Genomic DNA, 18,536 nt, shown 5'->3' with positions numbered 1-18,536 from the left:
AGGTGTGGCAGTCCTCAGGCTCTCCCTGCTCTTTAGACGACGAACAGGGTTTTTGTCACTTCACTGCTGGCCATTCGTGGCGAGATTTAGATGTGATTTTGAAGATTTGGTGACCCACTTGTGAGACACATCGTTTATTCAAATCTAGTTAAAACTGGGTCTTTCAATTCTGTGCAATTTCATGTGACTAATACCCTACCATCCCCAAATGGAATCAGCGTGAAGAAAAACTACTTCTATTAATTCATCCTCTGTATTTGTGATGGTGGAAATGGGACCTAATTTCCTCATTTCTGATTTTCTCAATGAAAGAAATACTTCTTGCAGAATGGGAATTATGCTTGAGAGATCATTTCATATGGCATTGCCTTTGTGGTTCCACTAGCCTATTTTAAATGCTTGGCAGGAATATGAAATTCATTATCGTTACTTAGACCTCATTAAACTGAAAAGAAGCATCTCAACTTACTAATTGGTTCCAAGGGGGAGGGTAGTGTGAGAAATAAGCAAAGTAATTAATATTGGGTTTATCAGGCTCTATTGCAGATTTCAGTTTTTTTCTCTGCTCTAATATCTCCTTGGTGTGCCATAAGTCTTCTGGCATATTTACACTACAGATCCAATTACCTTTCCTGGAGTGACTGGAGTGTGCATGTGTGAAAATGGGGGGGAGAAAGTAGGAAAAGACATTTTGTCAAATATGAACAACATGATAGCAGGATTGACTGAAATATTTCATGTCCTGCCTCACAAAATGAAATTAAATTACAATAAAAAAGCTTGTACATGGTATTTTTTATAGGCTTCTACTATGATCTGATAGTAAAGCCTGTAAATTAACAATTTAATTTAACAAGGGAGTCATTTAAATAAACATTTATCTACAATTTAAAGGTCCAATGTGTAAGATTTAGTGAGATTTGCATCTAGCAGTGAGGATTGTAGATCGCAATCAGCTAAAACTTCTCCTGGCTAAAATTCCTTCAGTGTTCGTTGTATTGTAAATGAACTGGGCAATTTAAACCAGTAAAACACTAAATAAAGCAGTTTCACATCACAAATTACTGTTTCTCCAATGCTGTTTAGATACGGGCCAGTGTTTGGTTGTCTGTTCTATAGAAACACGGTGGTGAAACATGGTGATCCTTGTAGATGAGCACCCTCTCCCCATGTAAGGTAACAAAAAAAAATCTTATTTCGAGATAAAAATACACCACAGTAAATATATTTATTTTATTATATTCCTTTTCTGTCTATATATCTCCTTAAATCCTACACACTGGACCTTTAAAACACGTTGTATAGGTGTTTCAAATATCACCCCACACAGCAACACATGTTCTATACCTTCCTTAACTGCAGTAAGATGTGATCAAAATGTCGATCATGTGGCACAATCTGCTCTGTTGCATCACACCAAATAAATAAAGGACCCTCTCGACCAATTACTCCCTTTATCAGCTCGCAGTGTTGCGTAATCGTTGCCGTCGACCCTTCAAAGAACATCATACAGCACAGAAGGTCATTTAGCCTTTGCATTATGCATTATTGCACAGTTTACATGTTGCAGGCACACTGACACCCTGTGTGGATTGTCTGGCTGTCAGTGAGAGGGCCAGCAGTCACATCAGAGGCTAGCAGCTGTTCTCTAAAGGCTCTCTGACTCGACTCTATCTCTGCTTCCTTTTCTTCCTCCTGAATGCAACTCTTTCATCAGAGCGGGCGATCTAAAAATATGAAATACCAGTTCTGGACATTTGCCAGGCGGGGAAAAGGGCTAGAACGAAGGACAGGAACAGCCTGACATTTAAAAATGAATGACATCTCACTGACAGAAGACGTGTTTTTGCATTGTTATTTTTCTGTTTCAAAGAAACCCAGAAGTGAATGTGTGTCAGAAGAGGAAAGCGTAGATAGAGTGGCTTTGTTTATACGTGTTTAATGGACATGAAAGCTGCTGTGCGACTGCTGTTGTACAGTAAATCGCTGTCATGCTCAACAAGCCACACATCTCCACCATAAAAACCAAATAACCACGGGCACTTTCTCTTGCAAGGATCCTTCTCGTCGAGAGTCAGAATAGCATTTAATGCCCTTGATCAGGACCAGACTCGCGGTGTCCTGGGCCCGCATTGTGTGTGACAACGGAGACGACAGGCTTTGAGGCTCACATGCAAATGCAAAAAGCCATTCCCTACTACTCGCTGCTTCCTCTGTTCCATGCAGTTTTCATGCATCTTAAAAACAACACCAGCTCTGCTCTGCGAGTAGTCATTTTGCATTTCAATAAAGTATCACCCATCTCTGGCCCACTGCACAGGACCAATCTTACGGCCTCCTCATGTGACACGCTGTCAAAACCGCCAGCCATATTTCAAGACTTTCTGCGCTTTTATTTGTCATGGACAGTGATTTTTTTTAGAGTAGCAATTGGTAAGTTTTCTATGCTTTGTAAATTGTTTTGGCTCCTCTCTCCGGAAAGCACATGCACTCTCTCCTACATGCACACACGTGCACTTAAAAAACACACACGTGCACTTTAAAAAAAAAAATCCTCACGTGTTAACACCTTTGCTATCTGAGCCTTTTCCTCCCAAACGTTAATTCTCCAAACAATTCTCAGATTTACTCAAGCGTTTTGTAATCATTTACACCAACACACACAAGAAGCCCTCTGCTTTTTCTTCAGCCTCAAACCAAATTTGCCTTGCAGTTTATCGAGCAATATGTCACTCACTTTCACCCCGGCATTTATGTCTAGAATAACAACAGTACTATGGGGACTTCAGATGTTTTCACACAAGCAGGGGAGAAAAAAAATAGTCACTCAATTTGACACCATGCAGTCACATGTTTTGTACCTCTCACTGTCTTCCATCTGCATTAATTTGACATTCTCTAATCTGGCGCTCCCATTTCCTGTCAGCGACGGCACCGCTGTTGCCTGCTGGCTTGGATGTCTGCAGAGAGCATGCACGGAGAAAGTAGAGCCTATTATGGGTCACCTTGGATGCATTTCCCATTAAAAGGTGACAGGCATGCTGCTCTGAAACACGGACTGCTGTGGTTTGGAAATCAGGGCCTGCTGTCTCTTGTAAATGACTTTTAAAGCCACAAAATAATTTACCGCAGGTTACAAAGACTCTGAGTTTGCAGGGACTCACATGTGACACGGACTCTGAGCTTGCAGGGAGGTATTCAAATGTCACGCAGTTATCAGTTATATCGTCACGTGTAACTTAAATGTGTGTGTGAGCATGCACATTCAGAACGAGGTGTGCAAATAGTGCCACTGGCTGCCAATCACCCGAATCCAAAGCCCCAGAGAGTCAGGTTACCTGCTAAATTGAGTCCCTTAGGCTTTCCATTTGGAGTGTAACAATGACTACTCTCTCTGCTATCCTCTCAGTCGTACGCTATACTCATTAAATCCACATATTTCACTTGAATTATTAGGTTTTACCCAAATGATAGATGTTAAGAATCCCTCTATAAATCGCAGATATATTATTTTTCATGTACACATCGTGTCGAACGCCGAGAACAGATGGCAGAGGAGTGTTGCCATTCAGACAGTATACTTGCTATCAGCGTCTCCAGAGACAACCACACAGTCTGGGCTCATTACTGTAGACAGCCAGTCATTGCATACTTATTGCATACTGACATTTCTATTGAGATAGAGTGACCATTTTCCCCCGCGCTATGGCTGTTACATCACGTTTGAAGACCCATTTACTGGTCCCACATGAACTCTGCTCACATTCATTAGGCACGCAGAACCGCAGATCCACAGAAATTTTGAATCGGCGCTCGACGTTCATGTCATGCATGATTTGACAGCATTCGCCTTCATCCAGGCTTGCTGTCCATAACTCATCGGATTTTGATGCAACGTTGTTGGCTTCCAGCGTGACTCATCGTGCCAGGCACGGCGCTCGGTCTCCACCCAGCAGCTGAGGCACTGCTGACGCCAGGTGTTGTCATTTGTGTAGATAATAGCATTATAGTTTAGTGCTCTGACAAATTTCCACGTGGTAGACTCGAACAAAGCAGATCCTGCTGTGAGAAGTTACGTGGCTTGCCAAAGGGGTTTGTTGGGTTTCACAAAAGCCATTTTACTCTCACTGTTTAATTTATTTTACAGCAACTGTCAACACCATGTTACATCTTGATTTGCAGATGTAAAAGAGGCCTCTTGCCATGTGACAGGCAAAGAATAGAATAGAAAACTGAGGCAGACTGAAAGACAGGGTCATAATGAGACCAGAATTAAATTGAGCCTTTTTCCTTATTTTGGCGATTCATTTGTAAAGGTGACAATCAGCCCGGTCCAAAGAAGACATGTTGGCATTGTACGTTTCTGACGTAGTTCAGATTACATGTAAATGCAAGAGCAAAAGCTTTCTGTCAAAATTGGCAGGGGCGTACATGAAACAGGGGGTTTGGGAGTCCTCTGCCAGAGAATTTTTAAGTGAAAACTGAAATTTCTGCATTTTGATGATTTTTTTGTTTTTTCTTTTCTGAATAAATGATGGCATAAATGCCTTTAATTTTTGTCTAAATAAAAGTCCTCTGCTACTTTCATGTTTTTATTAGAGGAGACAAAACACTTTGACACACACACGCGCGCGCGCGCGCACGCGCGCACACACGCACACACACACACACACACACACACACACACACACACAGCTGCTGAAGACCAGTGGTGTTTGTGGTGCCAAAAGTGGGACTACTGTTGTCAAAACCATGTGTCTATTATTACATATTGATGCTAAATACATTTGAAACAGTTTTGATACTCATATTTCACAGTATCAATACTACTGACCCACCTCCTATCACTCACTGTGGTGTTTTCTCTTCTCTCATCTCTGTCTCTTAGGTTGCATATCAGCTTTTGAGAGACAATTTTGTCTTTTACTTGCACTTTGTTACATTTTGAACACATGGCAATCTTAGAGACTTTTGAACATGTACACTATACTCTAAATGAATACAGTTTTTATTCATGTAAAAAAAAAAGAATTATTGTAAAGTCATTTGGCTGTTCGCTGCTTCTAACCAGGAAATTAAGTTGTTATTGTCATGTTATAGCCTTTTTATATTCAAATCTTTAGACTTTAAATTTTATGCAGTCAATGTCAATTTTTCAGCCTGATAACCAAAATGGCATTAAATATTGATATTTGTTAAGGTACTGTATTGAAATTAAAAATTCCAGTATCATGACAACACTATTAAGAACATTTCTGTCTATGGTCGTGATGACAAAACCGTGCCAAAACCTGATTTTTGACCACAAGTGTTATTTTGTGCCTGAACCTCACCACATATTAATCACAGTTCTCACACCATAAAATTAAAATCTGAAACATAAAGAAAGGTAAAGTTTCCACTTATCAGCCAAATATTAAATTTACAAATTTAACATATCTGTGGTTTACAGAAACATGATGGCAATAATTATTATTATTCTGTACTATTCTGACGATTGGGTTGAAATTATTTACACATTTTGGAAAATACAAGTAGATACACAACCCTGTTCCTTTACAACAGGAGGCAACTGATCCTCAGACATGAAACTGAACAATGTTGTTCTAACTTGAGAGAAGCTGCAGAGTTTGTGAAGTAAGACAGGAGAGTCTGACAGCTTGCTATAACATCAGATGATGAGAGTCATTAGACAGACCTGTTATTGAGGTAAAGTATTCGTTCTTGACCTTGGAAACAGGAATCGAGAAAACAATCTCACCACAAGGTTTATTTGTGATATTCCCACTTTTATACTTCAGGCTGAGTGCTTCTTCCAAGTCTGCATTTACAATTCAAATTAATGTTTTTTTCTACAAGTTAAAAATATATACAGCAGTCATGCAGTTATGAAATCAATCTCACCATGAGGTCCATTTTGTAGCTGAATTCTGAGAGTTTCCATCAAATCACATTATCTTCATCAGCAGATGGACGTAGTTGTGATGCTCTTGTAGATGTTTAAATATATGTACATTTTAAGCAGATAATAATAAAATTATAGCATCCAGTGGTGGAAGATATTAAAGTCACAGATATATTATTTACTCTAGTAATAAGTAATACTATACTGTAATTATTTTCAGCCAACTTAACTTTTAGTATCAAAGTAAGAGTACTGCAGAAAAGCCCATTTCACAGAGGTGTATATAGATTATATAATTGTGTCATTACTGTTGTGTAATTAGGGGTCAACTCCAACACAAAACTTAGTTTAAATGCCTTTAGCAAACCATTAATACCATTACAATTAAGTACCATTAAAATAAAAAGCTGATACAGATAATTGGCAAAATGCTAAATATCAGCCCCAATAATCTGTCAGGCCGACTAGTATTAATGTGTCAGTGGCATTTTACTGTTGCAACTGGTTTACATGGAGCAACTTTTCACTTCATTATATAAAATAGTGTGTAATGTGTAATAGTGTGTGTGTGTGTGTGTTAGTGGGTGTCTCACTCACTTGAGTCACAAGAGATCTGACTGGCTGAGTAGCATGTCGTGAGATGATTAAACGTCTCTAGTTCAGGTGCTATATCGTAGGCGACTGGACTTGCTTGAGTTTCTTGAAGACATTTCACCTCCCATCCGAGTAGTGTGACCTCATGTGCCCTCGACGACTCCGTGAGGCTTCGCACCCACGCAGGGATTAAATCCTGCAACTCCTGACTCGTCCATTAGAGCTGAAGAAGCCGCTCGGATGAGAGGTGAAAAGTCTTCAAGAAACTCAAGCAAGTCCAGTTGCCTAAAATATAGCACCTCGAATTACCATGACGTGGAAGACTGAGAATTTTCATATTGCCTGCAATTGTCCAGCTAAACCAACACTACGAATGGTAAACAAAATTTTATAATTATAATAGTTTATTGGTTATAGGTTCAGATAGGAGGCATCTGGGTCCACAACGGGGGGGATAGAATTGGATGGCAAGGAGGACACATTTTGGTTATATGGCAACAAGGGGATCCTAAAAAAACCTTTTCATAAAGGGCCAGAGTGAATAAATCTGATTAAGATTTCAGTATTTCCACCTGCTTTTAATTCAAATGAACCTTTCTAAAGAGCTGACTGTATCTTAAAGAGGACAATAAAAACATGTCCCTCAAATTATTCACTCAATCTATAAATAGTTCAAGTTCAATTAAATTGTCACATATGGTCTATGGATAAAAATCTAATAATAAAGCAGCATGACTAACGCTGCAAATATTCTTTAAAACTATTACTTTGTACTTATGTGCAGTATTTGAGTAAATGTACTTATATTCCAAGACTGTTAACACGTGCAATCTTGTGAGAAATAGGCAGACTCCATCTGCTGGTGAAGATGATGAAATATGACTAAAACCTCCAGAATGCCTTTAACATGGACCTCAGTGTGAGACTGATTGAATCACTGCTGTTTCCTTTAACGTGTTGAAAAACATTAATTTGAATAGTAAAGGCAGACTTGAAGAAACACTCAGCCTTAAGTATAAAAGTAGAAGCATCACAAATAAACCTTGTGGGAATTGTTTTCTCAACTGTTTCCAAGGTCAAGAAAGAATACGCTAACTCAGTATCAGGTCTGTCTAATGATTCTCATAATTTGATGTTATAGCAAGCTGTCAGACTCTCCTGTCTCACTCCTGTCTCCGTCTTACCAACTCAACAACACGAGCACAGTGTTTCACATCAAAGCATCAAAGGCCGTCTGTTGTATAGAAACCCAAGTCGTAGGTCTACTAATGTTTACCTAAACTTGTGTATTATTGTGTCACTTTATAATGAGAGGTATTATATTTTAGCCCAATCTTTAATCCCAAACAAAAAAAATACATAGGAAAGAGATCCATAGAAATGAATTAATAAATATAACAATCTGAGTCTGGACTCATATTGTTACACGGATGAACAACTGAGCTGACATTTGAGTAATGAGTAGGTGTGTTTGATTTTAGGACTAGGACAGGCCAATCCTCACCTACACAGCCCGAGGATGCGTTTTAAGGCAAAGATAGGAAGCAATTGTTGGGTGTAATCATCAAAATGCTAAATTCTGTGTAAATTTATTGTATTCATTCATTCATTAGCCGTGACTGCTTATCCCATTACGGGTCGTGGGGGGGCTGGAGCATATCCCAGCTGACACTGGGCGAGAGGAAGGCTACACACAGGAATGACACACAGAGAAAGACAACCACTCACACTCACATTCACACCTATGGACCATTTAGAGCCAATAATTTACTTGCATGTCTTTGGACTGAAAGAGGAAGCCCGAGAACACAGAGAAAACCCACGCTGACACAGAAGGAACTCGTCACACGGCGACGGTCGGTCGGTGACCTTCTGCAAAGGAGTGTGAAGCCAAAAGCCGCGTTCCGCGTCCACAATCAACGCACACAGATGCATCAGATGATGACGCGGCCGGATGAAACCAGTCGCATGCACCTGAAATGCTGAAGGACAGCATCAGGTAATAACGCAGCCAGTAACCACGTAATATAAGGATCACAAGTTCACTTTTAGGGCAACCCGGTGGGGAGGTGGATGGAAATAAGGAAATTCAATAAAGATTTGAATTAAAAACAAAAGTAAAAAACAAAAGGAGACAAGAAAACAACCTTGTGAAAGTGCAAAAAATTAAAATAAAATACTTTTTTTTCTCTAACACCATTTGACATATTTAATGATAAGAATTAAAGATGGTGCCTTACTATGGTGACTTTGTGTGGCTGGCACTTGTTTGTCTGCTTGTTTGCTGCGTGTCTGGAAGTGGAAAGAGTGCACTTTTCAATCGATCGTTTGGCAAGTCTGCTGGACTTTAAACCAGGGCTGTTACACTTCTTGAGGAACTTTGTTGCCAATGAGCACGTTAAAGCCGCAGTGAGAGACCAAGCAAAAAGGGAGCGAAGAGCCGGCTTCCTGATGCAGCAAAGGTGACAGTGTTACCATACACCACTACCCAGTATGACACTTTTTGACATTCGCTCTTTGGCAAACAAGCTGGATTAACTAGACATTTTATTGGGTTCAAGGAGAGACTATGCTGACAGCTCAGTTCAATGTTTTACGGAGAATTATAAATATAGTTTTCTGGACATTTTTTCCTTTTTTTGGATAATAACTGCTAATCTCCACTAATTTTTCAAGTCACTTTCTTGTCACCTTTTACTTTTATTTTGCAATCCTCCACATTTCTTGCCAAGTTGCTCATTGCCATTTCCCCATGTTTTTAAAAGAAATTAAATCACTTTTCTCATGTTTCAGAGGTTTGAATGCTTGTGAAAGGTGTGTGAACACAGCACAACAAAACTGATGTCAATTCAGTTTCTAAAGCTTAAAACGTCACACCTGGTACGCTTCTTTTGTTATCTTGATGCCGGCATGTTGTCTTAAATCACACACTGGAGGGGCAGGATGCTGCCGTTGTTTGTTTCTGTGTAAAAATGCAAAGGTGGCGCAAAGAAGGGACTCCATAGTGGCCCTATAGTACGTGTAAAAAAGACGTAAGCTTACAATATATAAAATGTTTGCGTGGTCACAGTCATTTTAGTCCGAGAATAAGTCAAGACTGAAATCAAATGCAAATAAAACAGAATAGAAAACTTTGACCAGCAAAACTAAATACAGCAAGTGTGGAGGAAGATTTTTTTTTTTTTTACAGCCAAAAGAGAAAAAAGAAATCTCAGCACGAGAAATAAATCAACATAAGAAACCAAAAGAACACCAGGAACAAAGCATCCCAGAACAGAAGACAGAATCTCCACATCACAAAGTTAAAACTTTTTTAGCTCTTTCAGGCCTGAAAATGAGAATGAAAATGAGCTGTGCCCTGTTGGGCGCAGGTTGTAGGTGGTCACCTTGTTTCCTGACAGTCTCTGTTTCCCGACTCAGTAATAAAGAGGCAGAAGCACAGAGCATGGCAACAAAAACAGGGCAGTTCCAGTTGAGACCCTCTGCTTCTGTGTGACCTCTGACTCCACGAATGACAACTTCTGTGTGACCCTTGTTCCCCATCAGTCAAAACGTTGCTGGAGAGACAACACAGGCACTCACACTCACACAAACACATACACACTGAAGCTGTCATTTGGGAGACTGACTTTGTCACTGATAATGGGGGAAAATGGAAATACAGAAAACAATTATACCCTTGCATGGCTCCAGCCTTCACCTGATGAGAGCGTTCATCTCCAGCCATGTTATTCTCCGTCTCCCTCTCAAATATTTATAATGCAAAGATGGGGTCTCGGAGCATGCAGCGTGTTGTACTTGCAGGCTGAAACCACGGGTGAACTTCAAGTGTTGCATCTCTTTTGTTTAAAAAAAGGTACGCAGCACACCTGCCAGCTGGCAATACCACACTGATTTGCATTTTTATTTGATTTTAATGTATTCTTCGGAGATGATTTCCAAATATAGAGTATCCCGATTCTTTGCTCTGTTTGCTAGCAACAAGCAATGCAAGTTAATTCTGTTGCGTAGTGTGTTTTTAATAGATCAAAGAGGAAATCTAGGGCTGTCTTATGCAATTAAGGAGATGCATTAAGAAGAACAAACCCCTGTGGGCTGTTGTTTTCAAATGATGCCCCACTGCTTCCACTGGTACATCACGATTAACGTTGTGCAGACATGCCCTTTTGTTGAGTGCATCAGACAGCAGGCAACATTCTCCCAGACCAGATACAAGATCTGGATATTTTTCGGTTAAACCAAAGGCTGTTGATGTTTTTTGAAACACAGAGCCAGCTGTCATGATAACCCCAAGAAACTCAACAGACTTGGCAAGACAATAAGGAAAGACATGCTTTCTTTATTCTTTCCTGTGCGTGAACTGAAATTTGGCTATTAATTTTGTTTCTCAAAACCACCAAATCCAATCAACACCTTGACACTAGTTCTGTTTATTATTACTTGTCAAGTGCGAGCAGATTTACAACCAGGCGCTGCAGGTATCCAGCATATCCACTCCTGAGAAACACTCGATCCTGAATGAACTGTAATCAAGTTTATCATAATCTGATTCTGATTCCTTCTGAAGTTGGAAGAGAAGATGATTTTTTTTTATGGTGCAATGTTTTGGAGATGAGAGCATCAAGTGTGAGGCGAGCCGACTGATCTACTTCTATCCAGAGGGTCAAGTGGGGCCCCGCTGGTTAATCCTCACAGGAGCTCACATGATGGTTCAATTATATCCAGAAACTGACACTCAACTCTCTCTCTGTCTGTCCGCTCTGAATTTAAGCTACTTTATGGCTTAGTTTGGCTGGTTTGAAATTGCAGGCTGAACAAATATGTTTCTATGTAATGCAACAATTTCCACTGTGGCAGATTTTAATTTTTTTTTTCAAACTTGATCACCAGTGCGCCCACACTCTTGTAATCCCAACTGACTTGCTGAGATTTGGGATTCGAAGCTAAATGATAATACTTCATTTTAACCCTCATTTAGCATTTATAGGTAAAAAAAACACAAGGCATATTTTTTAACAATTTGAGAGCTGCAACTCTTAATAGATTAATGTTATGTGATTGACAGTAGGGCTGCAAATAACAATTATTTTTATTGTGGATTAATCTGACAGTTTCTCAATTCACTGATTTCTTTGTTTGGTCTTTAACAGAAAATGGTGAAAAAATGTGAATCAGTGTTCCCCAAAGCCCAAGATCCCCAAACATCCAACATCCTCAAATGTCTTGTTTTATACACAACAAACAATTTTTCAATTTACTGTCAAAGAGGATTAAAAAAGCAGAGAATATTCACTTTTAATACACTAGAACCAGAGAACTTTGACTTTTTTTTCTTGTACTTGATTATTCCATTCCACCAATGACATTGACTGTCATTGTCATATACTATTCTTTCTATACAAAAAGTTATAATATTTCGGGATTAATCGTCAGAAAAACATCTGCAGATGAATGCAGAATGAAAATAATTGTTAATTACCACTTTAAATAGTTTTTTTAATTCCTCCTATAAGCCATCCATAAACAGTGTTTAAAGAGTTAATAAATGCTTGATAATATCAGTTGGCTGTAATCATGTTTAATTTTTTTGATCACGATTAATCGCAGGATTTATATACAGTAGTTAATCGCAATTAACGGCATATTTTATGTTTTCAATTGCATTACTTTACATTACAAAGCAGTTATGGCATCTATTCTAGCATTGTACCTTTCTGCAAACCATGGATACATTTGTACATTATTATGTAGCAGATACATTGACTTTACATTACTTTATCTTTCAACAGCACTGTGGCTAATGTGAGGTTACGTTTGGTCACAAAAACAACTTCGCTTAAAATGCCCCGTTTTTGTGGCACAATGCTTGCTGGAAAGGTAGCAATGTCTCAGTGAAACCACCCATGTTTGGAGGCTAAAAAGCTTCTGGAAACGCAGAAACACTTGTTTTGTTGTTTTTTGGTCTCAAACAGCAACAAAGTCAGCTCATAGCTGCATCACTTCAGAAACGTTAATATCATATGTATGAAACGTGCAAATGTAATGTGTCTGTGGTTTGCAGAAAAGTCCAATGCCAACATTTTCTTCTGGTGCCTGTTCTACAAATCCTCATATTTAAGAAGCTGGTACAAAAAAGTATTTGGTATTTTTGCTTCATTAAACAACCAAGATTAATTGCATATTAAATTGCTGCAGATTACTCTTCTCTCAGTTTATCATTATGTATGATTACAACTTTGTAATATTGTGTTTTCAAGCATTAATCGTCCATTTATATACCAGCTAAGGATGTTTCATAGAACAAGCTAAAAAGGAGGCTTTATAGTCATTGACAAATAAAAATGTTTTTATATCTTCTTAAAACGACGCTATTGTTTGTTGTTGTGTTTATGCTGCTTCTAAATGCCCATTAGAGAATGTTGAAATAAGAGCCACTTGGCTTTTATAATGATTGAATTATGAGCTGCAGTGATTCGATGGTGTTTGCTGCTTTAAGTACAGCAGGTTTTCTCTTAAGATATCATTCCTGCCTCTAAGAAACTGCTCAGCATCAGGAGGGCCCCACAAACCAAAATATTCAAATGTAGTAAAGTGATATATGCAAATCTAGCCATGACACATTTCACAAACTCACAGCTCATTGTCAAACATTACTTCAAATCACTTTGCTGGCAAAATACTAGCTACGTTTTTCCCCGTCTCTCTGCTCTTTCTCTCCACAACCTCCTTGATCTTGTGTCACGCTGACGGGTGTAATTGTCAGATGGTCCTTTGCTGCAGAACTCTCAAATGTGGAGAGTTTGAGCGCAGTGGGTGGGAGAGGCCAGCGGTTGAGGTGGGTCGAGTCCGTTCAGTCCAGTCCTCTCATCCTTCAGGGCACAGCCAGTAGCTTGGTGATAATTGCATGCTGGAGCCAGTGTTCATATTCATGATAACCCTGAAGCAGGCCTCTCCTCCCGCGAATAGATGTCATTTTTTTTCTGCCCGCTCTCACATATCTCTTCATCAACATTCAACGAGCTGCAGGGCTCGGAGAGTGTACAGCGCAATTATTCTTGTTTACAGCAAACTTGTGCAGTGTTTAACAGTTATTTTATTGCGTGAAATAAACCTGTGAGATCATTTCTGAATAAACATAGGGAAAATTGAGCAAAAGATATATGCCTTCAAACTGTTTTATTTAAGGAGTGTTAAAGCTAAAATGTAAAAAACAAAAACTCTGCTACAAGTAAAATTAATTAATTCAAAATCCTACTCAAATTACAGAGCAGCTAGAATATGAGTTAAATGCATTTGAAGTATCAAAGTAAAAGTACTTGTGATTATATGTTGACCGTACTGACGCATAAATGTCTAGCAGTGTTTTAGTGGATGTAGCTGGTAGACATGAAGCTTGTTTTATATACAGCGAGGTAGGTTAGTCCGACAGTCTCCAACTTCAGGGTCGAGCCCCTCCAAAGACTCACCAAAACCATCCAAGGGATCATGAGATGATTAATGGGAGTGGAAGGAGGAAGTTCTGCTACACACAATTGTTTTCAATTTTTCCCTTTGTAATGAGATATTGGATGGTATGAACAGTTATTTAAATTAAACTATCAGAGAAATTTGAAGTGCAAATTTCTGCTAACAACTCAAAGACATCTAAAACCAACAAGGGCCCTAAACACACACTGTTTTTTAATATGAGGTTTGAAGCCAAAAAGCACTGGTTTAATTGTTAACAATTAATTTAATGCGGTTATTGTATGGTAAATCTTTCTCTGTAAAGTAACTACCAACAGCTCTCTGATTATCTTGAGCAAGCCTGCAGTTAAAAATTAATCTGCTATTTATTTTGAGTTGAAGGGATACTTTGACAATTTTCAAACAGCTTTGTATCCTGACAATGTGGGCTGTATGTGTAGGGGAAATGTGGGGAAATCTTCCCTCCATCTAACTTGTATCTAGACCTCATTTGGCAGATTTTCACTGGCTCTCAGGCTTTTACTCGAACTACAGGCTGTACTTACATATTTTTATATTGCCCACCATCGCAGACAGAGTATAGAAAGGCATCAAGAGACAGACCCACCTCTCTCTGTCTCTCTCAGACTAAACTCGCATCATGCCTAAGCAATACTGATCAAATATAAACTGAGATTATGTTATTGCGTTGCCTATTTCTTGCCTAAAATGTTTTAAGAAACATATTCTAACTTACTGTTTAACTATAATAAGAGATTGTTTGTTACCAGCTGGCTGCCATTGCGTCAAACAGACAAATTTGCATTACGTCGCCTGCCAGCGATGACATTTATTTTTCTGTTGCAGCACAATGTATTCTGGTAGTTGTAGGTTTTCTACCTTTTGAGCGAAAAAGCAAATGCTGCACACCTTTTCTCTGTTTTCTCTGGTCACAAGGCACCAATTTTTCTTTAATTGTTTGGTCAAGAAAATATCAGAAAACCATGAGAAATATCCATCGAGTTTCTCAAAAACCAAGGCGACATCTTCATGTCTCGTTTTTGTTCGACCAGCAGCCAATACTCAAAAATATTCAGTCTACAATGACAAAGAACAGAAAAAAGCAGTAAATCCCAGCATTTGCAGTTAGTTTTCTCACAATCGATTTATGGATTAATTGACTAATCGCTACAGCTCTAACTCAAAAGGGGCAAAAAAGTACCATATCTCTCTCTGGAATGTGGGGAGGTAGAAGTATAAAGTAGTGTTAAACAGAAGTACCTAAAATGCAATATGCAACATTTAGAGTCTGTGTCGGTAATGCCTGCTCATAGCTCACACCTCTGACATCACAAGCAAACATGGAGGTGACTGAGCCAAATGGCTGCAGTTAACAGTGTTCACCCTGCTAACGGCACTAACAGCACTAACAGTGGCAACAGTGCTCACGGAGCTAACAGGATATCCTGAGGAGGAACCGGAGGATGGGCGCCACCGTTATGAGCAGTGACTGCTGTATGAGCGCAGTGCTAAGCTGCAGCTATAAGCTAGCCAGTGGGACGTGACGGGAGGGATTTGCATGCACACGCAGCCGGCCCAGCTACCCAAAAAAAACAAAAAACAGAGAAGCTCAGATTACAACACAAACAGAGGGAATGTGACTTAATTCTCTGCTCAGGATGCCATTACTACCCTATATCTTCACATAGCAAGTAGTGGTTTGCTGGCTGCTTTATTTAATGTGCTGAATATCAAATATTGCACATTTAAGTAGGCTACAAGTACCTCAAAATGGTACTTAAGTGCAGTACTTGAATAAATGTACTTAGTTATAATCCTCCATTGACAACAGTCTATGTTTAGTCACAAATGTCCCCACAGCGAGGCGTTCAGATGTTCTCAGAATGTTCTGTTTGATCACCCCTGAGCGGCTGAATTAATGTAGTTTTTTGTCGTTTTTTTTGTTGTTGTTTCCTTATCAGAGGGGGGCACATGTGAAGTAATCGCTGCTCACCGATGCTGTAATAAGAATCGCATTGAGGAGCGGTCACAGACGGTCAAGTGTTCATGTCTGCCAGGGAAGGTGGCTGGAACCACCAGAAACAGACCTTCATGTGTCGACGGTGAGTATTTTAACAGATAGAGAAGAAAAAAGAAAAATGATCTTTTACTACAATGCTGTCCTAATGTTGCATAAGGAGGAAAAATTAGTTTCGAATGCAAACAACATTGCAGGAGAATTTAATTCAACTTTAAACATGCACTAAAAAGTAAGACCCTGCCAGACAAAACTGCTATGTTTTGTAAAGATACAGAGATCTGTTCAAATAAAAGCCTAAGTCACCCATGCAATGCCTTGTCCCAGATAAGATTAACATTACCTGGGATAATGTCACATCCAAATTCTGTTGCTGACAGACAGCAGAAGGTATCTGCAGGGGTAAGCTTACTCCAACAGTCAAACACAACTGCTGAATGTAGCACACCTCAGGGAAGAGAAGAAAAATAAAGAATAATATAAAGCATATAAAGAGATGCGGAGGAAAGCAGCAGTTGATTACATATGAACTTTGTAGATACTTCATGACGGTTTACACATGCTTTGACAAACGTCTGCTGCACAGGCTCAATCCCTTGTAAGAAATGGATTTGCAGCTCAGGTCTGACACAACTAAAACATATATTGGCTTTAGTAAAACCTCTCACCTGCAGCTTTTATCTTAAATCCTTTTGCAAATATTACTGAAATCTCAGAGCGGACTGGGGGAATATGAGGTTGCTCGATGTCAGCTCTGACAGATTCCTTTCCACTGTCACACATTACAAACCATTTACTGTCTACTTACCCTGTATTTAAGGCAATTTTCTCTCCTGACGGCAGAAATGTGGCGTGCATTAAAGTCAAGTCACAGTCACATCTACCGATCCACTCACTCAATGAAAAGCCCCGGTTCCACCCACTGCATTCATGTATAACTGCATCTAATAAAGAAACCACATTGTACTCTGCAACAGTTTTGCGCCATAATAAGTTGTCTGAAGCGTACACATGTGACGCACAAGTTACTTACTGCCACCTTTAACATTATACATTTAATAATGAGAACTAGACACCTCCGCCTAATGGCCATCTATCTGCAAAGTGCCACGGCTGTGCTGTCTGGTTTTTACACTCCGTTAGAGTGAAAGGTACCTGCATCACCATTTCTCTTGTATTTGTTGCCTGTAGCATCCATAGTAATTGGGAAGTGGTGGTGTGAGATGGAGCCTTGCCTGGAGGGGGAGGAATGCAAGACGCTCCCTGACAACTCAGGCTGGATGTGTTACGCTGGCAACAAGATCAAAACCACAAGGGTAAGATAACCTCTCTTGACCGCCGGGAAACAAGACGTTATAGCAGAAACAGTGGGAGAGAAATGTACAGCGTTGCGACACACAAAACAGCATAGCTATCGGGACTGAATTCTGCTGCAATCTGACTTGTTAACCACACAGTCTAACCCCTGAATTTTCTCCTCCTTTTTTTCTTGTCAGAACACTCAGCCATACACAACATCAACATATTAACACTTTGCGGAAAAGGATGTGAGGGAACGCCTCTGGTGGGAAAGGTTAATCTGCAGGTCAGCCTCTTCATTTATACTGGGACACCGGTATGCTAATTAATTTCTCTCAACTGTTTTAATTGCTTTGTTGAGGGGCAAACACGCACTATATATGCATTTCTGTGATATTCACGCCACCCTGTATTTCCTTCTCGTTGCAGCGCTGTCACAGGACCAATTATCACAAAGACAATGAACCTATTGTTGCTTTAAGATATGTGAACACTTCTCAGATCAAAGTGTAAAAAAAAAAAAAAAAAAAAAAAAAAAGATGTAGAATACATAAAGCACATCCTGCTCAAGGCTACTGAAAATACTGACACTCCGAGATGCCTGCAGGGGAACTTCATCATATCCTTGTAATGAATATATTTTCATCGTTTCTTTCCGACTTTGAGATGGAACGTGATCGTATGTGCATTTGGATTAATATCTGGAGAGCATCTGACGTCCCTCCTCAGACATCAGTGAGACAGATGTTCTCTACGAAGCGCTAAACAGGAGAGGAATACATCAAAGGACATGGGATGAGCAAGTACAGTAGTTGACAGCCCTCAGGTTTTTCTTTTTTCCTTTTTTTTTTAATATCGTAAGAGGAAAAATATTGTACATAACATGTTTGTCCTTCCTTGTGTACATGACCTTTATTTATGGTGGTGAAAAACAGTCCCTGAATGCAGTCTTGATCTTCCCTCTTGTTTCCCACGAAACCTAACACAGCCAAAGTTGGACGAGTTCAAGGACGTTAAGATAAAACAGATGCATTGCGGGGGTTTTACAAAATACAGCTTGTGTGTCTTGATTCTGTACATTTTACCATTTTCTTTGTATGGTACTTGTATGCCTTTGATCACCTCTTAAATGACTTTACCAGTCGAACTCGGTAACGTGTCCGCGACCCTGAAACGGATTGATTCACCAAAAATGTGATACCAGTAGGTTGTTTTTCGATACTTGAAATGCCTTATTTGTGTCAAATCATTCAA

General features: G+C 39.5%; 1 protein-coding gene across 1 annotated transcript in view; it reads left to right on the top strand.

The window, feature by feature from the left end:
- Positions 1-17,774, top strand: part of LOC121947348 (chemokine-like protein TAFA-1) — a 29,959-nt gene extending 12,185 nt beyond the window's left edge. Inside the window, exons 3-6 of the mRNA XM_042492354.1 lie at positions 15,928-16,068; positions 17,175-17,299; positions 17,480-17,568; positions 17,712-17,774. Coding sequence (XP_042348288.1) covers positions 15,928-16,068; positions 17,175-17,299; positions 17,480-17,512 — 299 coding nt within the window. The 3' untranslated portion in view covers positions 17,513-17,568; positions 17,712-17,774. The remainder of the gene's footprint in view (positions 1-15,927; positions 16,069-17,174; positions 17,300-17,479; positions 17,569-17,711) is intronic.
- The last annotated feature ends 762 nt before the right edge of the window (positions 17,775-18,536 follow it).

Source organism: Plectropomus leopardus, chromosome 8, assembly GCF_008729295.1.
Source record: "Plectropomus leopardus isolate mb chromosome 8, YSFRI_Pleo_2.0, whole genome shotgun sequence".
Taxonomy (NCBI): domain Eukaryota; kingdom Metazoa; phylum Chordata; class Actinopteri; order Perciformes; family Serranidae; genus Plectropomus; species Plectropomus leopardus.
This window is presented reverse-complemented; position numbering and strand designations above follow the sequence as displayed.